Source organism: Carcharodon carcharias, chromosome 13 (assembly GCF_017639515.1).
Source record: "Carcharodon carcharias isolate sCarCar2 chromosome 13, sCarCar2.pri, whole genome shotgun sequence".
NCBI lineage: Eukaryota > Metazoa > Chordata > Chondrichthyes > Lamniformes > Lamnidae > Carcharodon > Carcharodon carcharias.
The window spans coordinates 51,197,970-51,224,892 of NC_054479.1; the positions used below are offsets into that span (position 1 = coordinate 51,197,970).

The 26,923-nt window shown below is 41.1% G+C and overlaps 1 protein-coding gene across 3 annotated transcripts; it reads left to right on the forward strand.

The window, feature by feature from the left end:
* The first annotated feature begins 633 nt into the window (after positions 1 to 633).
* Positions 634 to 26,680, forward strand: coq5 (coenzyme Q5, methyltransferase). Of its 3 annotated transcripts, XM_041203287.1 has the most exons (8): positions 634 to 769; positions 1,505 to 1,578; positions 13,468 to 13,617; positions 17,277 to 17,504; positions 19,724 to 19,830; positions 20,152 to 20,240; positions 23,242 to 23,353; positions 25,494 to 26,680. In XM_041203287.1, the coding sequence occupies exons 3-8, from the start codon at positions 13,509 to 13,511 to the stop codon at positions 25,593 to 25,595; spliced, it is 747 nt and encodes a 248-aa protein (XP_041059221.1). In that variant the 5' UTR covers positions 634 to 769; positions 1,505 to 1,578; positions 13,468 to 13,508; the 3' UTR covers positions 25,596 to 26,680. The 3 variants fall into 3 exon arrangements, with proteins under 3 accessions (XP_041059221.1, XP_041059219.1, XP_041059220.1); XM_041203285.1 differs by lacking the exons at positions 634 to 769; positions 1,505 to 1,578 and adding an exon at positions 3,512 to 3,719; XM_041203286.1 differs by lacking the exons at positions 634 to 769; positions 1,505 to 1,578 and adding an exon at positions 3,709 to 3,844.
* The last annotated feature ends 243 nt before the right edge of the window (positions 26,681 to 26,923 follow it).

Consider the following 26,923-nt stretch of genomic DNA (forward strand, 5'->3'; position numbering starts at 1 on the left):
TGACGCCTGCGCACTTGTGCCTCTGCGCCGAGGCACGCTGGGGAATGTAGTTTTAACCCAATGACCCTCAAACCAAAGCGAGGCTCCCTTTGAGCAGCCAACGGCCAGCCGATTTCGCTGATCACGTGATTCTATGTCACAGCCACCTCCTTCTTACGCTTAAAAACAAAAAAACTGCGGTTGCTGGAAATCCAAAACAAAAACAGAATTACCTGGGAAAACTCAGCAGGTCTGGCAGCATCGGCGGAGAAGAAAAGAGTTGACGTTTCGAGTTCTCATGAGGAGTCGAAACGTCAACTCTTTTCTTCTCCGCCGATGCTGCCAGACCTGCTGAGTTTTTCCAGGTAATTCTGTTTTTGTTTTCCTTCTTACGCTTGTTCCTAAACATTACAAGGCAGTTGCTTACTAGCTTTGGGAGCGACCAAGGGCTGGAGTATAGAAATATCAGAGTTGCATATATGTATTGCAGTGACTTTTATGGATAATTCATGTTGCTTTTTTCCGCTCAGAATAAACAAAATACTTAGAAGCAGCCAGCTAACCACAAATTGAAGTGAACAGTAGGGGAGTTCTGAAGAAGATCATCATCTTAAAGTTAGCTCGTATTTCCTTTTTGCATATTCTGAATGACCTAGTGTATATTTTCTGCATATTTTGTATTTTGGTACACTCTTTATCTTCGTATAATCATATGGTCTCAGCACGATAAGGCATCACCATCAGCTCCATATGTGGTTATCTACCACACCATCCTTCAAGGATTGACAAGGTAATTTTAAGCACAGTCTGCAAACTCCTTACCAATTTCCTTTCAGCTCCCCTATCCAAAAGACTGATAATACGTAGGAATTAATACATAATTCCTTCCCCGAATTCCCAATGATGCTACAATTATTGGTTTCAACGTTTTTGAGTTTCCAAAAAAAAAAGTTCTCTCGCTATAAAGAATTTTCAAGTAAAAACAGAAAATGCTGGAAAAACTCAGCAGGTCTGATAGCATCTGTGGAGAGAGAAACAGAGTTAACGTTTCAAGTCTGTATGACCCTTCAGAGCTTTCAAGTCCTTCTTTAAGAACTATTAGCAAACTTATTAATCCAATTGTTTTTGAGATGAGACATTAAACCAAACCCCCATGTGACCTCCCCAGTGGATGTGAAAGATCCCATGGCACTAATTAAAGAGAATTAGTAGAGTTGGTAATAGTAGAGAGATATAGCTAACATTTTAAGTCAATAATTTGTCATCAGAATCTGATGATATGTTGATGACCTGAAGCATTAACTCTGTTTCTCTCAGATACTGCCTGAGCTGCTGAGTATTTTGAGCATTTTCTGTTATTTCAGATTTCCAGCATCTGCATTATTTTGCTATTGCATTAGAGTTTACCACGTGTCCTGGCCAAAAATTACCCCTCAACCTTAATAACCAAATTATCTAGTCATTTATCTTATAAATTTGTGGAATATTGCTATGGACAAAAAATCTACTGCATCTTTCACTACAGCTGTGACTTCATTCCAAAAGTTCTTTGTTGACTGTGAAGTGCTTTGGATGGTCCTGAGTCCAGAAGGGCATGATGTAAGTACATGTTCTTCCCCTTCCAATGTATATTGACAGCATCCCTAAATGATCACGATATCAATAAACAGAGTTAATATGAAAGCTATTTCCTCCAGAAGCTATATCCCAGCATCATTCTTCTCATCTTGGATTAGGGAAGGTAATAGGATGGCAACCTTTTGGCTTTGCCAATATGGTCAAAGCAGCAAGTCTTTAGAATTACTTACTGAAATAATATGAAGACATATTATTGATTTTTTGTGCCAAAATGCAAGCAGAATTACTTAACACATTCAATTTGGTAGTTATGATTCAATGAGAGCAGCCTACAGTAGCTTCCCGGCATCGCTGCCCATTATTTGCTTTCTTATCAAATGCTTTTCTCCATTCGATGATGGGCAGTAGCAGAATCATTGAATCCAATGGTAGTTCATAAGATTCTGAGAAAGTGGATCTTCATTGCCAATATTAGTCTAAGTATTTTAGTGGTCTGAATATTTCCAGATTTCCACTGGCAAAGACAAAGCTGATTGTCTGCCTCAGCAGACACACCACTTTCCGTGATGGGGTGCTCAAAGGCCCATTTTATGTTTGCATAAACATAAATCAAGTGACAGAATATTCAGTCCTTCCATTTGGCTCATTCCTATATGTTGACTGATAAAGGCCTACCAATTGGCAAAGTTTTATGAATTTTGTTCCCTGGCTAAAAGTGCCCAGTTCCTTCTGTTATATTTGATGGTCCACTTTACTAGCAACTTAATTCAGTTGGTCGCACTCTTGCATCTACTTCAGAAAAGTGTGGGATTCGCCCCTTCGTGGTAGACTCCTCGCAGTTCTAGTATGGCCAAGCTGTAAGTGATTTAACTGCCTTGTGTGTGTCCTCTCATGACTAACAAGTCTGATGCAGGATTGGCATGGACATCCACACAGCTGGCAGTTCATGTTGTAATTGTTGGTGTTGGAGGAATTTCTGTTGCTGTGCCACCTCTGACTTTCCTCTGTCCACATCAGATGTTGAGTTTGCTTACATGGTCTTTGAACCATGCCAAACCAAGTTTCAGTGCTTGCCTCCACATAGACCAGTTAGCTGCAAATTTTTAAGGTTCTTTTTTAGAGTGCCTTGTATCACTTGTACCAACCACCTCAATTTCATTTGCCCTGAGACAGTTACCCATAGAAGATCTGCTAGGGGATTCTGTAGTCATCCATGCAAGAGAATGGTCTGCCCGTCAAAGTTGAAATTTCTGGAGGATGGTCTCCATGCTGGTTGAACTCAGCGCAACACTTTGAGATTTTGTCTTGCCATCAAATTCTTGTGATAGACCTCAGATGTCTTTGGTGGAAGTATTCCAGAGCTTTGATGTGGCACCAAAAGCAGACCCATGAGTCTGCACCATACGGTATATTAGCCCCTTACCCAGGACAACACATATTAGATAAAAACAAAAAAAAAGTGAAGGGTCATGAGGACTCGAAACGTCAACTCTTTTCTTCTCTGCCGATGATGCCAGACCTGCTGAGTTTTTCCAGGTAATGCTGTTTTTGCAACACATATTAGAATCTGACTCTCCCAGGCCATAGTAATCCAAGAGCCAGGAGAAAAATACAGCAGATGCTATCAGGTATTGCTTTTGAAACTAACAAAAAAAAATGAAACATCAGACTAATGGAAATTAAGGGATTTATTGAGTTCACTCATAGTCGCTTTGGTTTATACAATTTGCTGTATTTCACTCACTAATAAAAAAAATAAACACAAATCCAAGTGTGTTTGTAATCGGTCCTGTGTTTTAAGGTCTCAATCCGAACATTTACTTGATATTGAGGCCTGTTGGAATATTAAAGCTATAGGTATGTCAGAGCAAAGCTAGGTTAGAGTAATTGGGAATCAGTTCCCCAGTTATCTCATGTGACCCAGGTTTCCTCCCTGGTCGCCCGGAAGCGGAAGCCCGGAGGTTGTCGAGTCGGTAGAAAGATGGCCGCCTGTCGGTTACTGGGGTTATTTGGAGCTGGCCGCTGGGTTGGGAGCGGGCTCTTCGTTTGCAGGCGGAATCTTACGGCCTGCATTTCTGTTAGATTTCATTCCGGCAGGGCCGAGGAAAAGCAAACTCATTTCGGCTTCGAGAATGTGTCCGAGACCGAAAAGGCAGAGAAAGGTGCGAGTGTGAGGGCTGAGGAGGCGCTGAGACCTGGGAGGTTTGGGTGGAGCTTGGTGAGCCTGTGATGTGCCTTCCAGCCTCCTGGTGTTACCCGATGTCAGTACCTGACTGGTTTAATAACTGTGAGTAGCTGAAGCATAGAAACCGGGAGAGTCCCAAGCTCCAGCGAGCTGGTATGTGGTAAGGATCTGCTAGTGACAGTCAATTGACCTTAGCGCCTTAGGTTGGTAGATATGGGCTTCGCTGGCTACGCCATCATTTATTGCCTACCTCTGACTGCCCTTGAGAAGGTGGTGGTGAGCTGCCTTCTTGAACCGCTGCAGTCCCTGTGGTCTAGGTACATCCACAGTGCTATTAGGGAGGGAGTTACAGGATTTTGATCCAGTAACAGTGAAGGAATGGCGATATAGTTCAAGGTTAAGATGGTGGGTGATTTGGAGGGGCACTTCCAGGTTGTGGCATTCCCATGTATCTGCTCCCCTTCTAGATGGTAGTGGTCATGGGTTTGCAAGATGCTGTATAAGCCCAGGTCAATGCCAGGTAGTCTGTTCACTTTCATTCCTTTGAGGCTTTGTAGCAGTTTGATACAACGGAGTGGCTTGCAAGGCCATTTCGGAGGTCATTTTAAGGGTCAACCACATTACTATGGGTCTGGAGTCACGTGTAGGCTAGACCGGGTAACCACAACAGATTTCCTTTCCTAAAGGATATTAGTGAACCAGATGAATTTTTACAACAATCTACAATGGTTTCATGGTCATCATTTGACTTTTGTTATTCCAGATTTTTATTAGATTCAAATTTCAAAGTCTGCTGTGGTGGGATTCGAACCCTGGTTCCCAGAGCAATACCCTGGATTACTAGTCCAGAGACAATACTACTATGCCACTATCTCCCCTAACTGGGAATATTGAAGCCAATTCCTGCTGCAAATTCCCATCCCTAGCTACTGACTTCTTCCCTCCCCTTGACATATCTTTTCCTGCTGTTCCCTTTATTAACTGACCATTTGTAATTACCTTTTGGTGGTAGGCTGCTTTTTTGAACTGCAGTCTGTTTGATGCAAGAAGGTGCTCCCACAATTCTCATGTCCTGTGGGTGTGGATTCTCCCCTGTTACACTGTGCACCCCCATATTGTTCAATAGAACATAAGAACATAAGAACATAAGAAATAGGAGCAGGAGTAGACCATTCAGCTCCTCAAGCCCGCCCTGTCATTCAATAAGATCATGGCTGATCAGCCCCAGGCCTCAACTCCTCTTTCATGCCTTCTCCTCATAGCCCTCAACTCCCCAATATTTCAAAAATCTATCTACTTCCTCTTTAAATGCTTTCAGTGATCCACCCTCCACAACTCTCTTGGGTAGAGAATTCCAGACATTCACTACCCTCTGAGAGAAGAAATTCTTTCGCATCTCAGTTTTAAATGAGTGTCCCTTTATTCTGTAACTATGTCCCCTAGTTTGAGATTCCCCCACTAATGGAACAGCATCTCAACATCTATCCTGTCAAGCCCCCTCAGAATCTTGTATGTTTCAATAAGATCACCCCTCATTCTTCTAAACTCTAATGAATAAAGGCCTAACCTCATAGATGTCTACAGCACAGAAGGAGGCCATTCTGCCCATCGTGCCCACACCAGCCAACAAAAATCTGACTACACTAATCCCACTTTCCAGTGCTTGGCCCAAAGCCCTGGAGGCTATGGCAACACAAGTGAATATCTAAATACTTCAGAGTTACGAGAGTTTCTGACTCAACCATCTTTTCAGGTAGTAAGTTCCAAACTCCCACCATCCTCTGGGTGAAAAAGTTTCTCCTCAACTCCCCTCTTGGCCTTCTACCTCTTACCTTAAATCTATGACCCTTTGTTATTGACCCCTCACTAATGGAGAAAAGTGCCTTCCTATCTACCCCATCTATGCCTCTCATAATCTTATACATCTCATAATCTTATACACCTCTATCAGGTCCCCTCTCAAACTTCATTGTTATGAGGAAAACAACCACAGTCTACCCAACCTTTCCTCATAGCTTAGACCCTCCAGCAGCATTCTGGTAAATCTCCTCTGTGCCCTCTCCAGTGCAATCAAATCCTTCCTATAATGTGGTGACTAGAACTGTACGCAGTACTCCAGTTGTAGCCTAACTAGCATTTTATACAGTTCCAGCATAACCTCCCTGCTCTTGTATTCTATCCCTTGGCTAATAAAGGCAAGTATCCTATATGCCGCTTTAACCATCTTATATACCTGCCCTGCTACCTTCAGGGATCTCTGGATATGCACACCAATGTCCCTCTGATCTTCAGTGCTTTTCATGGTCCTACCATTCATAGTGTAATCCCTTGCCTTGTTAGCCACCCCCCCCCGCCAAGTGCATTACCGCACACTTTTCTGAGTTGAATTCCATTTGCCATTGCTCTGCCCACCTGACCAGTCCATTGATATCCTCCTGCAGTTTACGGCTATCCCTCTCGCTATTTGCCACCCTACCAATTTTCGTGTCATCCGTAAACTCCTTGATCAAACCCCCTACATTTAAGTCCAAATCATTTATGTACACCACAAACAGCAAGGGCCCCAGCACCAAGCCCTGCGGAACCCCACTGGAAACAGACTTCCAGTCACACAAACATCCCTCTACCATCACCCTCTGCTTCCTGCCCCTCAGCCAGTTTTGTATTCAATGTGCCACGTTACCATGGATCCCATGGGCTCTTACTTTCTTGACCAGTCTTCCATGAGGGACCTTATCAAAAGCCTTGTTAAAGTTCATGTAGACCACTTCAAATGCATTACCCCCATCAACACTCCTGGTTACCTCTTCAAAAAATTCGATCAAATTTGCCAAACACGACCTTCTCTTAACAAATCCATGCTGACTATCCCTGATTAATCCATGTCTCTCCAAGTGCTGATATGCTCTGTCCCTCAGAATTCTTTCTAGTAACTTCCCCACTGCCGAGGTTAGACTGACTGGCCTCTAATTTCTTGGTCTATTCCTTCCTCTCTTTTTTAATAATGGGACAATGTTAGCAGTCCTTTGGCACCTCACCTGTGGCCACAGAGGATTTGAAAATTACTACCAGGACCCCTGATATCTCTTCCCTTGACCCCCTCAACAGCCTGGGATGCATCTCATCCAGGCCTGCTAATTTATCCATTTTTAAGGCCACTAAACCTGCTAGTACCTCCTCTCTCTCTATGAACCTGTTTAGCAGCTCTTGATAAGTCAACCCCATCATCCCAGGAATCAGCCTAGTGAATCTCTTTTGAACTGCTTCCAATGCCAGTATATCCTCTTTTAAATACAGGGACCAAACCGTAGACATACTCCAGGTGCGGCCTCACCAACACCCTGTACAGTTGTAAACTCCAACCCCTTGAGCAATACAGGCTAAAATTCCATTTGCCGCCTTAATTACTTGCTGCACCTGCATGCTAACTTTTTTTGTTTCATGCAAAAGAACACCCAGATCCCTCTGTGCTGCATTTCTTTGGAGTCTCTTTTTTCATTTAAATAGTCTATCATTTGATTCTTCCTACCAAAGTGCATGACCTCTCACTTTCCTACATTAAACTCCATCTGCCAAGGTTTTGCCCATTCACTCAACCAATCTATATCACCTTGCAGATTCCTTATGTCCTCATCACAACATGTCCTCCAACCTATTTTTGTATCATCAGCAAATTTGGATACATTACACTCTGCCCCCTCCTCCAAGTCATTAATATAGTTAGTAAATAATTGAGGCCCTAGGATTGATCCTTGTGGCATTCAACTAGTTACATCTTTCCAACCTGAAAGAAACCTATTAATCCCAACACTCTGTCTTCTGTGTCTTCTAATCTTCAATCCATGCTAATACATTACCCCCAATATCGTGAGCTCCTGTCTTGTGCAATAACTTTTTATGTGGCACCTTATCAAATGCCTTCTGGAAATCCAAATACACTACATCTACCGGTTCCCCTATTTCAATCCTGCTTGGTATATTCTCAAAGAACTCTAGTAAATTTGTTAAACATGATTTCCCTTTCACAAAATCATGTTGACTCTGTTTGATTGCGTTAAGCTTTTCTAAATGGTCTGCTATTTCTTCCTTAATAATAGCATTTTCCCAATGACTGGCCTATAGTTTTCTGCTTTTTGTTTCCCCTTCTTCTTGAACAGGGGCATCATATATAGTGGTTTTTCAATCCGCTGGGACCCTTCCGGAATCCAGAGTTATGGAATATTTCGAACAATGCCTCTGCTATTTCTGCAGCCAGTTCCTTTAAAACCCTTGGATGCAGGCCATCAGATTCTGGTGACATGTCTGCCTTTAGTCCCATTAGTTTGTCAAATACTTTGCCCCTCATGACAGAGACTGTTATAAGACCTTTCCTCCCATTAGCTCCTTGCTTATCTGATATCTTTGGGATGTTTATAGTTTCCTCCACCGTGAAGGCCGATAGAAAATATTGGTTTAAATTATCTGCCATTTCCTTGTTCCCTGTTATCAATTCTCCAGTCGCATCCTCCAAGGGTCCCATGCTCACTTTAGTTGCTCTCTTTTTATGTACCCGTAAAAGCTCTTGCTGTTTGTTTTTATATTTCTTGCCAATTTGCTTTCATAATCAATCTTCTCCCTCTTTATTAGCTTTTTAGTCATCCACTGCTGGTTCGTAAAAAAAATCCCCAATCCTCTGGCCTACACTAGTTTTCGCCGCTTTGTATGCCTTTGTTTTTGTTTGGGTACTCTCCTTGACCAACTTTGTTAACCACGGGTGGTTCATCCTTCTCATCGAGTCCTTCTTTTTGACCAGGATAAACTTTTGCTGAGCGTTATGAAATATCTGCTTAAATGTCTGCCTCTGCTCATCCACTGACCTTCCCCTTAGTCTATTTTCCCAGCCTGCTTTAGACAACTCTTTCTTCATATCTCTGTAATTTCCCTTATTTAAGTTGCAGACACTGGTTTGAGACCCAAGTTACTCACCCTCAAACTGAATTTGAAATTCCACCATGTTGTGATCGCTACCCCCTAGAGGATCCTTAACTATGATATTTCTTATTAATCCCGCTTGATTACACATTACTCGATCTAAAATAGCCTGTTCCTGGGTATGTTCTGCAATGTATTGCTCTAAGAAACAGTCCCTGATGCACTCTACAAACTTGTCTCCCATGTTACCCCTGCCAATCTGATTTGTCCAGTCAATATGCAGATTAAAATCACCCATGACAATTGTAGCACCCTCCTTACACGCCTCCATTATTTCCCGATTTATACTTTATCATACAGTGAGGCAACTCTTCGGGGGCCTATGGACAACTCCCACCATGACTTCTTCCCCTTGCTATTCCTTATTTCCACCCAAATTGGTTCCACATCATGATCGATTGCTCCTATATCATTACTCACCACCGCATTGATACCTTCGTTTATAAAGAAAGCTACCCCACCTCCTTTTCCTATTTGCCTATTTTTCCGGAATGTCGAATACCCTTGATTATTGAGTTCCCAGTCTTGGTCACCTTGCAGCCACGTCTCTGTAATAGCTATCAAGTCACATTCATTTATTTCTATTTGTGCCATCTACTCATCTAGTTACAAATGCTGCTTGCATTCAGATAAAGAGCCTTAAGCTTTGACTTTTTACCATTATTGCTCATTCTGGTTTTGATTTCAGCTGCGCACTTCAGCTTATATTTTCTGCCCCTTCCTGTCACACTTGGATTATTGTTCACCTCTTCACTACCCTGCACCTATGCTCTCTTGTTTCTTTTTGATTTTTTAAACTTCCCTTCAATGAACCCTCCCCCGACTAATTAGTTTCAAGTCCTATCTACAACCCTAGTTCCACGATTTGCCAGAAACACATGTTTCAGATGAAGCCCGCCCGAACGGAACAGTGCTCTCCTTCCCCAATACCGGTGCCAATGCCCCATGAATCGGAACCCATTTCTCCCACACCATTCTTTGAGCCGCTCATTTACCTCACTAATCTTATCTATCCTATGCCAATTTGCATATGGCTCAGATAGTAATCCATAACCTTTATGGTCCTGCTTTTTAATTTAGTCCCAAGCTGCTCGTAGTCCCTTAGCAGAACCTACTTCCTAGTCCTACCTATGTCGTTGGTACCTCCGTGGACCACGATAACTGGATCCTTCCCCTCCCACTCTAAGTTTCTCTCCAGCTCAGAGCGATGTCCTTAACCTTGGCTCCAGGTAGGCAACACAGCCTTCCGGACTCTCTGCCTTTGCTGCAGAGAACAGTATCTATTCCCCTATCTATGCTATCCTATTACTACTACATTTCTCTTTTCTCCCCCCACTCTGTACCATAGTGCTGTGGTCAGTTTGCTCATCTTTCCCCTTGTCCACACCGGGAACAAGAACCTTGTACCTACTGGACAAGGGCACTGGCTGAGGCCCCTCCCAAAGCTAAATTTTGGATTCCCATACCTGCTTCACTCGCAGTCACACCCTCCTGTCCCTGACAATGGTCCAAATATGATGTAATTAATCTAAGGGTGTGCCTGTCTCCTGAAACAGTGCCCAGGTCACTCTAGGATGATATTCAAATGTGGTGGTTTCACTGTTTGGATCAGCAAGCTCACCACATATCAGCTGGTATTTGAGACCTTCTCAATTTGTATGGTTTAGCTAGTCAATGTCACTAGACCTGTCAAATACTGACACCTGGCAACATCACAAGACTGGAAGGCACATTTCAACTCACCAGTTGCCACCCAGACCTCCTTTCCTGACAAAGGGTCACGAAAGCTTATAAAATCCCAGCCCCTGTATAAGACTAACCATCCTATTGGCTGGTATGAGCATAATTGCCATTAGAGAAGCTGCAGACTGTCAGTTAATCAGCCTGTGGATCCTTCAGCCACTTTACAGTCCTCAAAGGGAAGAGTATGAAGATATCAAAAGGTTTAGAGTAGTTATGGAAAGGAGCAATGAACTGGAAGAAAGCTAACTTCAGTGAGTTGGTAGGACCAGGTAAATTGGAAACAAAGATTGGATGGTTAAACAGTAAATGAGCAATGGGAGCCCTTCAAAGAGGAGAAAGTTCAGGCACAAACAAGGCATATTCCTATGAGGGGGTTGGGAAGAGCTAAACTAAATGACTAAAAATATAGATTTTAAAATGAAACAGCAAAACAAGACTTATCATGAATTTCAGATCAAAGCAATTAAGAGTAGAATCATAAAATCGTAGAATGATTATAGCACAGAAGGAGGCCATTCAGCCCATTATGTGTTATCTGTCTGGAAGAGCAACTCAGCTAGGCCAACTCCCCCACCTTTTCCATGTGGCCTTTCAATGTTTTTCTATTCATATAATTAACCAACCCTTTTTTTTGAAAACCATGATTGAATTGTTTCCACCACCCTGTCAGGCAGTACATTCCAGATCCTAACCACTCACTGTGGTGGAGGGAGGGAGAAGAAAGAAGTTTTTCCTCATGTCGTCTTTGGATTTTTTGCCAATATCCTTAAATCAGTGTCCTCTGGTTCTTGACCCATCTACCAATAGGAGCAGTTTCTCCCTACCTACTCTGTCTGGAACCCTCATAATTTTTAAAACCTTTATCACCTTTTCAATAAGGAGGACAGTCCCAGCCCCTCTTATATATCCATGTAAAGTAAGGCTCTCATTCCTGGAACTGTTCTTGTTCTGCATCCTCTCTAATGCCTTCACATACTTCTGAAAGTGCGGTGCCCAGAAGGGGGCACAATACTGCTGTTGAGGCCAAACCAGTGTTTTATAAAGATTCACCATAACTTCCTTGCTTTCGTACTTTATGCCCTTACTTATAAAGCCCAGGATCCTGTGTACATTGCTAATTTCCTTTCTCAAACTAGCTCTGCCATCTTCAATTTGTGCACATATACTCCATAGACCCTCAGTTCCTGTATCCTCTTTACAAAATAAAGTACAATTTTATTGTCTTTCCTTGTTCTTTCTTCCACAATGTATCATTTCATAATTCTCTGCATTAAATTTCATCTGCCGTGCCTCTGCCCATTCCACCAGCCTGCCTGTGTCCTAAAGTCTATCACTACCCTCACAATTCATGATACTAGTAAGTTTTCAGTTGGCTGAAAATTTTGAAATTGTACCCTGTATGCCCAAGTGTGATATAGATTTTATAGATCAGGAGAAGCAATGGTCCAAGCACTGACCACTATATACTTTCCTCCAGTCTGAAAAACACCCATTCACCATTACTCTGTTTCTTGTCACTCAACCATACTGCCACTGTCCCATTTTTGTTCCATGCACTTTAACTTTGCTGACAAGCTTATTATGTGGCACTTTATCAAATGCCTTTTTGGAAGTCCATATCCACCACATAACTGCAAAACCCTTATCAATCCTCTCTGTTATCTCATCAAAAAACTCAAATCAAGTCAGTTAAACATAATTTGCCTTTCTCAAATTCATGCTGGCTTTCCATATTTAATTTACATTTGCCAAAATGACTGACAGTTTTGTCTCAGATTATCATTTCTAAAAACTTCCTCACCACTGAGGTTAACCTGACTGGCTTATAGTTAGTTGCTGGACTAATTCTTACAACCCTTTTTGAACACGGGAATAATATTTGCGATTCTCCAGTCCTCTGTCCTCTGGCACCACCCCTGTATCTAAGGCGGATTAGAAGATTATGGCCACTGTCTCCACAACTTCCAGCTTTCCTTTTCTCCATATCCTCAGGAGCACCTGATCCAGCCTTGGTGACTTATCAAATACAGTCAGCCTTTCTAATACCTCCTTTCGCTACTCTTTTACTATTGATAGTAGAGCTGAATACAGGGGAAAACTTAAAAGGAATTAATGACAAAGCAAATGTATGAGAAAAGATTTTGGGAACATTACATTGTTTAATAAACATGAGTAAAAGGATAGTCAAAGGAAATGCAGGACAGATTATGGACCATAAAGGAAATCTTGTGGAGCCAGAACGTATGGCTCATGTACTGCATGTGTCTTCACTAAAGAGGATGCTGCCACTGTTACAGTAAAGGTGGTAGTGTCAGAGGAATTGGATAAAATTTAAAAAAAAATAGATAAAGGTCTGGTACAAAATGGTTGACAGTGTTCAAAGTAGAAAAATCACCACTCTGGATGGAAGGCATCCTTGGTTGCTGAGGGTGGGAATAGTGGAGGTTCTGTCCACAATCTTTCAATTCTCTTTGGAATGGTGCCAGAGGACTGGAGGTTTGCCAATGGTACACTCCTGTTCAAAAAAGGGCAGATAATTAAACCAGATAACGAAAGGTCAGTTAGCCTAACATTGATGGCATGGAAACTTCCAGAGATGATAATGCGAGACATAATTGTAACTTGAGCAAACATAGGTTAATAAACAACAGCCAACATGGTGTGGTTAAAGGCAAATCATATCTGACTAACTTGCTGAAATAACAGAGAACGTTGGTGACAGTAGCACAGTTGAATGTGAATGTAGGCTTTCAAAAGGAGTTTGACACAGTACCACATAAACTTATTAGCAAAATTAAAACCCATGGGATTAAAGGCCATGAGGATGCAAAATTGGCTACAGGACAGAAAACAGAATACTAGCATACAATTGCCTTTGCACTTCAGTTTGTTACACTTCCCTGGTATAAATGTAGGTTTTCCTTTCAGTCCTCATAGGGACTCAAAGACAACTTAGTTGAATTTATGCATTTGATGTTTATTGTAAAATAATTTATGTTTTTTTGTTATAGTTTACAGAGTATTTAAAAATGTTGCCAGAAACTATGATATAATGAACGATGCTATGAGCCTTGGCATTCACAGATTATGGAAAGATGCTCTTATTCGTATGATGAACCCACTGCCAGGAACAAAACTGCTTGATGTGGCTGGAGGGACAGGTACAATAATTGCTCAGATCTATTCCTATGCTCTACACACTGCTAGGGGTATGAGAAGATTTTGTGAAACTTGTGCTCTTGATCAGTCTTTCCCCTTAAGATAAAAGTAAAATACTGCAGATGCTGGAAATCTGAAACAAAAACAAAAATAGTTGGAAAAACTCAGCAGGCCTGACAGCATCCGTGGAGAGGAAGACAGAGTTATCGTTTCGAGTCTGTATGACTCTTCATCAGAACTAAAGAGAAATAGAAATGTTTAAGGGGGGTGGGACAGATGGAGCTGGATGGAGGGCCAGTGATAGGTGGAGGCAAAGGAGAGATTGCCAAAGGTGTCATAGACAAAAGGACAAAGGGGTGTTGACGGTGCTGATGTTAGCTAAAGGATGTCCTAATGGTAACATTAAGGGGAGAAAGCAGGATGAGCAAGTGACAGATGGCCCTAGTCGGGGTGGGGTGGGGGGAAGGGATCAAAATAGGCTAAAAGGTGGAGATAAAACAATGGATGGAAATAAATTTAAAAATAATAATAGAAATAGGTGAGAAAAGAAAATATATTTTAAAAATATAGTAATTATTAGAAAAAAGGATCGGAAAGGGGGTGAGGATGGACCTTTCTGATCCCCTTTTTTCTAATAATTATAATTTTTTTTAATATTATTTTCCCACCTATTTCAATTATTATATGGGAACGTTGAGAGTGGGAAGCCTCAGGACTTGTGCTGGGTCCATTGTTATTTCTAATTTATATAAACAGCCTTCAAGGAACAAGATATTCAAGCACTAAAGGCAGTGCAGAGAAATCATTAGAGCTGATTCACAGTATCAGAGTCTGAATTATGTAGAAAGAGTGGAGAAACTTGGACTCTTCAACTGAGAAATTATCTTTATAGCGATACATTAAGTTACAGATAAACCCAGAAGATTACTTCAAATTAAATGTGGGAGTAGAACGATGCTCTTAGGAAACATGTCAGGAAAGTTTTGAGCAATCAAAATGTGGAATAAGCTTCCAGGCACAGTGGAGGCAAAAACCCTGGAATTATTAAGAAATGATAGGATGCTGTTATTGTGGGAGATTCCCCCAAGGATCTATCCTTAACCTCTATTGCTCATTTACATGCTGCCCCTCAGTGACATCAGCTGAAAATACAAAGTCAGGTTCCTCACCAGTACTTACAACACTCAGTTCTACCTCACTACTACCTCTCTCGGCACTGCCGCTGCCCCGAAATTGTCAGACTGATCGTCTGAAATCCAGCCTTGACAGAGCAATTATTTCCTCCAACTACATATTGGGAAGGCCAAAGCCATTGGCTTCAGTCTTCCTGCCACAAACTGTTTCCTAGTCACTGACTCCATCTATTTCCCTGGCAATAATCTGAGGCTGAACTGAACATTTCACAACCTTGTTGTATTTGACCCTGAGATGAGCCTTTGATCACATGGTCATGCTATCACTAATACTGGTTCTTCCACCTCTGTAATGTCACCCCTTTCTATCCCTGCCTTCATCTGCTGCTGAAACCTTCATCCATGCCTTTGTTACCTCCATACTTAGCTATTCCAATGCACTGCTGGGCAGCCTCCCGCCATCCACAAACCCAAGCTCATCCGAAACTCCGCTGCTCATGTCCTTATACCAAATCCCACTCACCCATCACCCGTGTTTGCTGACTTGCAATGGTCCCAGTTGAGCATTGCCTTGATTTTAACGTTCTGGCCTTGTTTTCAAATCCCACCATTGCCCTGCCCCTCCTTATCTCTGTAATCTCTTCCAACCCCACAACCCTCAGATATCTGTGCTCCTCCAATACTGAATTCTTGCGCATCCCCAATTTTAATTGTTCCACCATTAGCAGCTGTATCTTTAGCTGCCTAGGCCCTAAGCTCTGCAGTTCCCTCTCTAAACCTCTCTGCTGCTCTTTCCTCCTTTTAGGTGCTCCTTAAAACCTATTTCTTTGAACAAGCTTTTGATCGTATCTCCTAATAACTCCTTCTGTGTCTAAATGTCAAATTTTGTTTGACAACTCTCCTGTGAAGTATCTTGGGACATTTTACTATGTTAAAGGTGTTATATAAATGCAGGTATGTGGTTGTTGGAGTGGCATTAGGATCGTTTTGATGGATAATCAAGATGAGTCAAATAACCTTTCACATCCATTATTGTGTCCTTTCCCCTTCCCCAAAAACATTGTATTGACAAATGTTTGTAAATAAAATGAAATAAAAATTTGGATTGTGTCGGCTTGACAAAGAATTATTCCTTTTAATTTTTATTAAGTTGGCACTTAATTTGATTACAGTGTTTCTGGTGCAATGTGATAGATATTTTGTACAATTTGAATCGTTTATTCCTCTGATAGTTAAATTAAGCAGCAATCATTATAGTTGCAGTACTTTTGGACCTACCCTGCACTAAATGTACCAAAGCTATACCGCATCGCCTAGTGCTCAAAGTCTTTATTTTATTGATGGCTATTGGAACTATCTTGAACATTTCCCCATTTGTTTGGCAAACTGATAGAGAATTGTTCTTGGCAATTATCTGTCAAGTGCTATGTGGAAGTGAGTCACATATAATAGATAATCTGTTTAGGAATTGCATTATGTTGTCTAATGTAGTGTATCCATAGGTGTTGTACTGTTGTCAGTTTTTCATTTTCACCCAATTTATGAAACCTTCTGTTGTGTGTTTCCAGTTGACATGTCTGTTATTTAATCATAAGAAAGCTAGAAAACATGCATTTTCCCAGGTTCTTTATCTTCTACCCCTTCCTGAACTTCCCCCTTTCTCTTATGATCTCAGAAGCATAGAAGCCTCCCATTATACCTTCCAGAAAGGACACTGATCAAGAGTAAGAGGACTGACCTGAATGTTTCCCTCCCCAGCCCATGGATACTGCAATGTCAACTGAGGGCAATTACTACTCAAGCTTTGAGTGGCACAGGCTTGGGGAGGGGAGTCAAATGTTTCTGCTCCATATAATTTAATTTCATGCTGTGGAATGAGATTGTGACTGTGACATCAAGGCAACTTTCCAAAACTTGTTTTATATTAAGTTTTTATTGGTAAATTGACTGAGTTCAGTGATTTAAAAAAAAAAACTAAGACCAGTTTCACTCCTGTGATTTATAGTCAGCCATGAAGCTGTATGATCAAGCTGTCAGATTTTTTTTATCCTTGTATATTCTGGACATTAAACAAAAGTGTCTTTCTGGTATCGCCAACGTCACACTGGCGTTATATCCTCCAGTATGAGAATGACTCATCACTGGCCTGAGTAAAATATGTGCATTTAAAAACTATGTTGAATGCTATTCTTGCTGGAGTGCAGACCCTTGGGGATCTGCCACTTCCTGCTGTCGTGTGTCAGGAAGCAAATCGCCCAAGGGAACATGATAGCCAAGCCCAAGCCAATCCTCCCCACTGACAACACATTCACTTAGCAGGAAATCTTATTAGGATTGGTTGGTTTTTTCCATTATATTGTCCCAGTAAAGGGATAACAGGACCAGTTGTGATACACTTATCACCATTTGCACAAGCTGGTGATTGAAACTGGTTATTTCTTGGTCTGTGTAGTTCTGTTCCATGATTGGGAGTGTTCTTTACAGCTAAAATAATGTGAAAGAAGTAAAATTGCTCTGTATTTCTGCAGGGGATATAGCCTTCAGATTTATGGATTACTTGAGATTGCAACATGAAAGACAGAGTCGACGAGCAGTGAAATCTAACCAGAGCCCATCATGGCAACAAATCAGTAACTTCTATGAACAGCAGAATAAATACGATTCTGATTTGGGATCAAAGGCAGTCATCTGTGACATCAATAAGGAAATGTTAAAAGTTGGAAAGCAAAAGGCAGAACAATTGAACTATACTGAAGGTAGGTGGTACTTTATGAAATTTTCCTCAGTGCTGGATGTGAAGTGAGAAGTGAATGGGGACCTCCATAAACAGTCCTGCTTGAAAAGAGATTGAAAGTTTGAGAGTCAACTAATGATTGTATTGAAGGAATCTGCTTTTTCAGTCTGTTCAGCTAGTGACAGTTCTTTTGACTCCTCCGTGCTTCAGTAAGATGTTTCTTATTAAGTCTGGAATCAGAGGCTGAAGTGGTAGTGCAGGACAAGGCTGAAGAAATAAAACTGGAGATAAATCTGGAACTAATGATCAGGTGATGTTAAGCGTGCCTATAATGGGAATAAAAGGCTACTGAGTGAAGTAAGAAATTCTATAATTGAAATCCTGGGAATGAGTGAGTTAAAGTAGGAGACTGAAATTTTTTTTGCATTCTATCCTGGAGCACAAGACAGTTTCAAGATTGACCTTTCCAATAAGAAGCAATATATAGAGATTTGACAAATTTAGCAGGGTTTTGTCACATTTTGATGGAAAATGAAATGTTTGACATTAAAATAACATCTAAAATAACCAGTCATACAGTTATTTGTCTAAATAAAGGCAGTAAAATGGCTGCTGAGTCAATCTCTAATAAAAAAAAATTGACCTCAGTTTGTCCACAGCCCATTTTATCTGTGTGACGAATGCACTTATGCTGCATTTCAGGTTGCGTTTTTGTTTCTGTGCCAAAATATACAGGTGAAGTCTGCTCAACTATCACTCCGCTTATAGATAGTTCTTAAAACCATACAGTGCAGCAGTAGGCCAAAAAAGCACAGGAGGAGGCCACTTGGCCCATCATGACTGTGCCAACTTGCCTAATTGGTCCTTCTCCCCTGCTCTTTGCCCATAGCCTGCAAATTCACCTTTATTGACCATAATCTAAAAGCTGCTCTTGCACAACAACCAATTTTCACATCGCAAGGAACCACTTGCTGACCAACATTGGGTGCCATCCACCAGTGCCTCCAAATTAAAGTTCACATTCTTTGCTTAAATGCCTCGATGGCCTCACCACTCCCTATCTCTATACTGTCTCCAACCTTTTGCTCCATTGCTCCAATTCTGGCTTGTGTGCATCCTCCCATCCTTTATCTCTTCAGTGGTGGCTGTACCTCTTTAGCTATGCCATGACTCTGAAATTCCCTGTTTAAGCCACTCTCTACCTTTTGACTTTTCTTTCCAGATCTTCCTCTTGGACCAAGCTTTTGATCACCCCCTCCTAATATTACCCTTTGCTTAGCATCTGTCTATTTCTGATTATGTAACTGTGAGGTATACTTGGATAATTTTTTCCCTTAAAGGTGTCATATAAATGCAAGTTGTAATGGCTGAAGGAGCCTGGATCATAGTTCATGTTGGATTGAATGCACATTTCCTTGTGCAAACTCCTTTTTGCGGGTTTGTAATGAAAAGAGAAATTCAACTGATAGAATGTGATTAGTAATAAGCTGCATGCTTTTATTTAAATATTTAATCTTCACTTTCTCAATGCTGCCAAAGATTCTGCTCTCCACTTGTTCCTGAAGGTGCTAATTCATGCTGGATTTGTAACTGTTCTTCACACTCTCTGCTAAAGTGATTTTCTTCACGTGAGCCTAGATTGAGTGCCACTAATTTAGTGCTACTCTCACTTAATACCCACAGGTGCACTCTCTAGCACCAATTAACAGTCGGAATGTAAACTATGTAAACTTTTAGTCTTATTTCACCCCACCTCCACTACAGCTATTTGTACCTTGCGTGTCCTGCTATCCATTGTTAATTAGCACATTCTTTTAGATAATATCACCACCTTCAACACCTCTTTGTTCTTTTGTCTGTGACATCTTTTGGTTATCTGCTCCTATCACTGCTTGCTTGTCCCTACAACCTCCCCCCACCTTAAACCAGTTTATATTTCACCCCTCTCCTATTTTTACTTAGTTCTGTTGAAGGGTCATGAGGACTCGAAACGTCAACTTTGTTCTTCACCGCCAATGCTGCCAGACCTGCTGAGTTTTTCCAGGTATTTCTGTTTTTGTTTTGGATTTCCAGCATCTGCAGTTTTTTGTTTTTAAGATTGTAAACTATGTTTATTTCTCCTTTCTGCTCAGAATTGACTGTGGGGTGCTTGGTCCAAAGGAATATGTTCTGACTATAAGAAGTTTCTAAGGATACTGTCAGTGTGCTCACACTTGTTCTCTGGTTGGTTGTTCCCTTTAGGCCTGTCCTGGGTGGTGGGAAATGCAGAAGAGCTGCCATTTGACGATGACAAGTTTGATGTTTATACAATTGCCTTTGGAATTAGAAATGTTACTCATATTGATCATGTGAGTAGATGCAGTGCATCATCTGTAACTAACTTCTGATCAGTTCCAATAGAGAACCTGCTGCCTGCCATTTTTCTTCTCTCCTCCCTCCCACCAACAAAAGTGATGCGTGTATATTGAGGTTGAAAGTGTACATTTAAAGGAAGCCAATAAGTTTCCATCTTTTGAATATTCCTTTAATTAAAAATATAAGTTTTACTACAACTTGTCTGTTGTGATGAATTTCTTACAAAAATTCCTTTGTTCAACTCTTAATAATGCAAGAAATTATCCATGTAGGAAACTCTGATGCTGACTGACTACCTGTTTTCCCTTCACCAGGTATTGCAAGAGGCCTATCGAGTTTTGAAGCCAGGTGGAAGGTTCCTGTGTTTGGAATTCAGCAAAGTACAGAATCCAATCATTTCCAGGTGGCTGTAGTAAATTGGGATTATAAAAAAAGGAAGCTGGCTGCAGTAATTTAGTATTACTGAGGAGGAAGTTAGTTGCAGTAATTTAGTATTACTGAGGTGGAAGCTGGCTGCAGTCATTTAGTTAGTATTACTGAGAGGGAAGCTGGCTGCAGTAATTTTGTATTACTGAAGGGGAAATTGGCTGCAGTAATTTATTACTGGGGGGTAAGCTGGCTGCAGTAAAAACATATTACTGAGTGGGAAGCTGGCTGCAGTCAGTTAGTATTACTGAGGGGGAAGCAGGCGGCAGTCATTTAGTTGGTATTACTGAGGGGGAAGCTGGCTGCAGTCGTTCAGTTAGTGTTACTGAGGGGGAAGTAGGTGGCAGTCATTTAGTTAGTATTACTGAGGGGGAAGCTATCTGCAGTCATTTAGTTAATATTACTGAGGGGAAAGTTGGCTACATTCATTTAGTTAGTATTACTGAGGGGGAAGCTGGCTGCAGTCAGTTAGTATTACTGAGGGGGAAGCTGGCTGCAGTCAGTTAGTATTACTGAGGGGGAAGCTGGCTGCAGTCATTTAGTTAGTATTACTGAGGGGGAAGCTGGCTGCAGTCATTTAGTTAGTATTACTGAGGGGGAAGCTGGCTGCAGTCATTTAGTTAGTATTACTGAGGGGGAAGCTGGCTGCAGTCATTTAGTTAGTATTACTGAGGGGGAAGCTGGCTGCAGTCATTTAGTTAGTATTACTGAGGGGGAAGCTGGCTGCAGTCATTTAGTTAGTATTACTGAGGGGGAAGCTGGCTGCAGTCATTTAGTTAGTATTACTGAGGGGGAAGCTATCTGCAGTCATTTAGTTAATATTACTGAGGGGAAAGTTGGCTGCATTCATTTAGTTAGTATTACTGAGGGGGAAGCTGGCTGCAGTCAGTTAGTATTACTGAGGGGGAAGCTGGCTGCAGTCATTTAGTTAGTATTACTGAGGGGGAAGCTGGCTGCAGTCATTTAGTTAGTATTACTGAGGGGGAAGCTGGCTGCAGTCATTTAGTTAGTATTACTGAGGGGGAAGCTGGCTGCAGTCATTTAGTTAGCATTACTGAGGGGGAAGCTGGCTGCAGTCATTTAGTTAGTATTACTGAGGGGGAAGCTGGCTGCAGTCATTTAGTTAGTATTACTGAGGGGGAAGCTGGCTGCAGTCATTTAGTTAGTATTACTGAGGGGGAAGCTGGCTGCAGTCATTTAGTTAGTATTACTGAGGGGAAAGCTGGCTGCAGTCATTTAGTTAGTATTACTGAGGGGGAAGCTGGCTGCAGTCATTTAGTTAGTATTACTGAGTGGGAAGCTGGCTGCAGTCATTTAATTAGTATTACTGAGGGGGAAGCTGGCGCATTTTTTTTTCTCCTGAAATGTAATTTATTTGTAGATATCTTACACTGGTAACCTGCCTGCATTCACGTCAACAGACGGTTTAAGTCGTGTCTTATTAGACCTTTGTCAATATATTGTTGGTAAATAGCTTCTGCAGTATCCTGCATGAGCCAGTGCTGCTCATGGACCAGTTGCTCAGAGACCACTAGATAATGATCAGAGTTTCTCTCTGCTGGGAGCTGATGAGGTTTACCCCTGTTTGTTTTTGATTTCAATGAAGTAGCTGCTGTGGGAACTCAATAAGTTAGATTTTCTGGCCCCTGTGAACCTCAGTCCAGAACAATCAAGATGGAGTGCAATTTGGCCAGAGTTGAAGTGAACGAATTGCATGTAATTAAGATGATTTCCTCCAAACAGTACGAGTATAGGAGAATTCAATGGGGAAGCTCATTGCGCCATTTGTATTACTGTTCTGTAAGAACAATTGCTCAAAGGCCCCTGACCATCAAAGTAACAGCAAAAAAAACAAGCAAAATGTTCAGAAATACTACTAAGCAATAACTTTCGGGTGGGTCTCTTGTCAATCCATTTCCACACACAGCTGTACACTTGCAAACCTAGATGCCTATTTTAAACTGACCAAAACATGAATCAGCATTTTTTAGATGGGACAACTAGAGAAATGCCTGGGCTATTTGGTTGTTATGATGACTTCAACATATTAAAATTCAACCCCAGCCTCTTTCAGCTGAGCGCCTTCTGGACCCATCAAATTTAACACTTTGTGATGCAGTAAGTTAATAAAATAAAAGCGAAGTACTGCAGATGCTTGAAATCTAAATAAAAACAGAATACTGGAAAAACTCAGCAGGTCTGGCAATGTGTGTGAAGATAGAAAGAGAGTTAATGTTCCGAGTCCATGTGAGTCTTCAGAGCTCTGAAGGGTCATACGGATTCAAAACATTAACTCTGTTTCACTTTCCACAGATGCTACCAGATCCACTGAACTCTTCCAGCATTTTCTGTTTGATGCAGCAAGTTGGTGGAAATCTAGCATCATAAATCTCTCTCTCTTTTTCCATTGTTACAACTTCATTATGCCCATAAGTCATCAAAATGGATGCGAAATAGTGGATGCAAAGCCACACCCTATCATTCTACAGATATGTTCCCTAGTATAGTATGTTTGTATACCAATGAACTGTGCCTCCCTGTTCCAACTTTTTATTTTTGCCTATTTTCCCCACCAATATTTCTTCAGCCTTTCCTCCTCTGAAGACATTGACTGGCTTCCTGTTGGGATGTGGTTCAATAGGCAACATTCACCCTCAAATATTTTGATCAGTTTGCCATTCTTCATCTCTGAATTTGATGGTTCAGCCACATTTGAGGCCAATTCTGCTCTCACCTGATATTTGTACCCAAGAACTCTGACAATTTTTCCTGTTGCATCCCAAACTTTAAGCTGAGTTGACTTGGCTCGGATCAAATCTGCAATCTGCCTGGTCCGTAGTTTCTCATTGGTCCATAGACACTCATTGGACCTCTTTTTTTCTCTCATAACAAAGGATTTTCCTTACCTCTCACTTTTTTCTTCTGGACTGTTTTGTATTTATTGTAATGGTACTGAATACCTGTTCTCTTTTGCCCAGGCTCTACAATTTGTACAGTTTTCAAGTGATACCTGTGCTGGGTGAGGTCATTGCTGCTGATTGGAAATCCTACCAGTACCTTGTAGAAAGTATCCGATGTTTTCCTGATCAGGTAATACTACTGTCATTTAGATATTTTTAAAATGTTCATGTTCAAGCACTCACCATTATGCTTTGATATACTTGCACACTATACTGTTGTTTATCAGGATGTTTTTTTTTCACACTGCAAGTTACCTGTATTGTAGTTGGCCTATATTTGAATCAAGGATGGGTTGTAAATGTGATTGCACAGAATGGGCTTGAGGAATTAATATTTGACTTCAGATTATTTAAAGCTCCAAAGGTTGTAGTCTTAATTTTTTTTCCTTCCCCTTTCTTAAGATGGAGGACAAACTATACTTGAAGAATGGGGCAGACTATTCTAGTAGTAGAGACATTGTTACTTATTTTGTCCTGGGTTTCCTGTGCCACATAACTGTTGCTTGAACTTAGAAGCTGCATCAAAAAGAAAGACATTATATACCATATTTCACAACCTCAGAACCCCAAGGCATTTTACAGCCATTGAAGTACTTTTTAAATGTAGTCTCTGTTGTAATGCAGGAAACTACACAAGCTAGTACTACACGCTAATGGTGTATTACCTGGAATTTAGAAGGTTAAGAGATGATTTGATCCAAGTTGTCAATACATTAATGGGGAACGGATAGGGTCAATAGAGAAGAACTATTGTTGGTTGGGGTGTCAAGGACAAGGGGACAAAGCCTATAAGTTAGGAGTCGGACCCTTCAGGAGTGAAGTTAGGAAGCTCCTCTAAACACGCACACATTGGTAGGAATTTGAAACTCTTTTCTACACACAGTAGTTTGTGCTGCTAGCTCAGTTGTTAATTTTAAATCTGATTTTTTAACCAAAAGTATTAAGAGATTGGTGGTAAAGGTGGATATATGGAGTTTTTGGAGGTTAAATGACCTCCTGTTCCTCAGATCCTAACATCTGAAACCTCTGACAGTGCAGCACTCCCTCAGTACTGCACTTGTCGTGTCAGCCTGGAATTTGTGCTTGATTTCCAGGAATGGGATTTGACACCACAATCTTCTGACTCGGAGGTGAGAGTGCTGCCACTGAATTGCAGCTGTAAGGAGCATATATTTTTATTTCTGTTGAACTGTTGTAAAGAACATATCTTTTTATTTTCTGTTGCACTGTGGGTTGGGATTGCAATGGCTGCGGTTTAAGAGACATGTCCACTGGAACAAGATGAGATTTATATACAACGTTGCAGTCCTGGAACAGAGTGTGCCATGAAAGACAGGATGGTGCTAGAAAGGGATCCTGGACCAAGGGAGCTGCCTGACCACAGTATTTTAATTGGCTCCTGACCAGGTGACCAGGTTTTTGTGTGAAAGCAGTGGAGCAGAAAGCTCCTGGTCTGCAAAGAAAAAACATCTAAAACCTATTTTCCTCATATCTCTATAAACTGCTCTGTCTCTGAGGAAACCCCTGTTAAAAGGAAAAGGGGAAAACCACTGTTGGAGACATTGGAAAGCAAGTTCTCAACCAGTGAACTAAGTACTGAAAGTGCTGGAAGACCACCTCATGTCATCAACATGAACTGAAAGGAATTTGGAAGACATTGATCAAAATCAACCCATTGAATCCTGTACTCCAGATTAGCGCTATTGAACTGTTTTATCCCATCCTTAAAATCCATGTTATGTGTGTGTGCGCACCCGCGCATATGGATTTAAGAAGGGGGCAGAGTTTAAGTTATATTGTTAGAAGTTAGCAATTCATATTTCTCTCTTTTGCCACTAGTTAAACACAATTTGTTCAATAAACAGTTATTTACTTATTAAGTTTACAAACCTGGTGCTTATTTTCTGTTAACCTAAATTAAGCCGTTAGGTAAAATTGGAGCAATCTGGTGGTTTGGTCAAACTTTTCACACTTGTCACGGCTTGGAGGATCATGGGGCTTGATATTACAGCGCACTATCCCCAGTGAGTCGTGACAGAGCAGACTTCTCTTTCTTTTATCAGTATTGTTTTATAACTGCCAACTGGGAGATGTGCAAGACTGTCAAAAGGTACTCTCTCGGTGGGAGTGGTGAAGTGTTTTATTTCCTTTCTTGAAGAGGAGCCTAGTCTCTGCTCCCAGGCTGTCACATTTTGATGCAGAATAAGTAATGTATACCTGGAGAATTCCAGCACTGGAGTTGCTTTAATTTATATCTTTGTTTTTTTCAGGAGGAGTTCAAAGGAATGGTTGAGGATGCAGGGTTTTACAAGGTGGAATACAACAACTTAACATCAGGGATTGTGGCTGTTCACTCTGGATTTAAGCTCTAAATTTGAAGTGACCGAAAGGAAATTGACAGCTGCCTGCTGCGAGGCCCGGTTTCCATTCACTCAGATACGTAATCTATGTGAGTTAACACACACCACTGCCAAGTTGCTGTAATACTGGCAGATATGTCTGAGTCAGTCAGTCACTTAACAGCCACGCAATTATCAGTGAGGTCCGAGGGGAATGTGCTGCAACGTCATTTGGTTTATATTATCCTCATTTAGAAGTGTAAAAGCGCAGGTGCACATTGTCTGCTCCTGTTCTGTGTGGTTTTCCTCTGTGAGGATGTCGTATCTTCAAATAATCAGTGCATAAAGCCCTTAGACATTAAGGAAATAAATAAATTTGCCACTGACATCCAAGCTTTGCCAGCAGCAGACTAGTTATTAAACTAGCCTGCTAAATTTATTCATGTTTTAAGAAATCAAGTATTTGATCATTTCATATTTTCTGTGAAACACAATGGAATAGAAATTGTTGCACTTCTTGTCTGACCTTCCGGCACGAAAAATTTGATGTTGGTCAGATGACAAGAAAGAGATATATTTCGCACACACACTGCATCTTAAAAACCTTAGAGTAAAACCTACAGGATCTCTTAGAGACAAGTATTGCCATTCCCATCGCTTTGTGAGTAAGACGATGCTCGATGCAAACTTGTCCTACCCAAAAAGATTACAGAATCAAAATGAGACAGAAAAAAATATACCACAGTTCCCTCTTTTCAACAAAATTTGACAGATGTTATTGTCCTGGAAGTTGATGACTGGCTATGAGTTCCAGTATCCTTCAAAGGAGACTCCTCTTGGCACTGGGAATGCATACAGTCATCAATGGCAGGTTAGTTCAGGACTAGAAAAAATGATGTACTCTACTCCTATGCAGTGAGTAAGTCATATTATGGTGTTTTCACAGGTGTCAAGACTGAGAGTGTACTTTTACTTCATGTAGTCCTGCAGTTTAGCTTTTGTCTGACTTTTTCTTAAATTTATTGTGCGTGTGTGTGTGGCAGGAATTCGTCTTTACACAAATTGCAGATTGATAAATATTCAAATGTCCTAATATTAAATAAAGCATTTTTTTCTAATTTGATTTTTGTATATCTTTTTTTAAAGTTGATTTAGGGGTGTTCTTGCAATGACAGGTAGTTTTTGTATCAGTAGCTTATTGCTCCCCTCAAAGTGAGCTCTGATCCTCCTGTGTTTGAGTGAGGGAGCAATGTCCCAAGCATCTCCAAAACATACCGACTAGGAGCTGTAACAAAAGTAGAAATGGTTGAACTTCTGAGCAAATGTGACAACTTTCAATATGACTTGGACAAAGAGTGGGT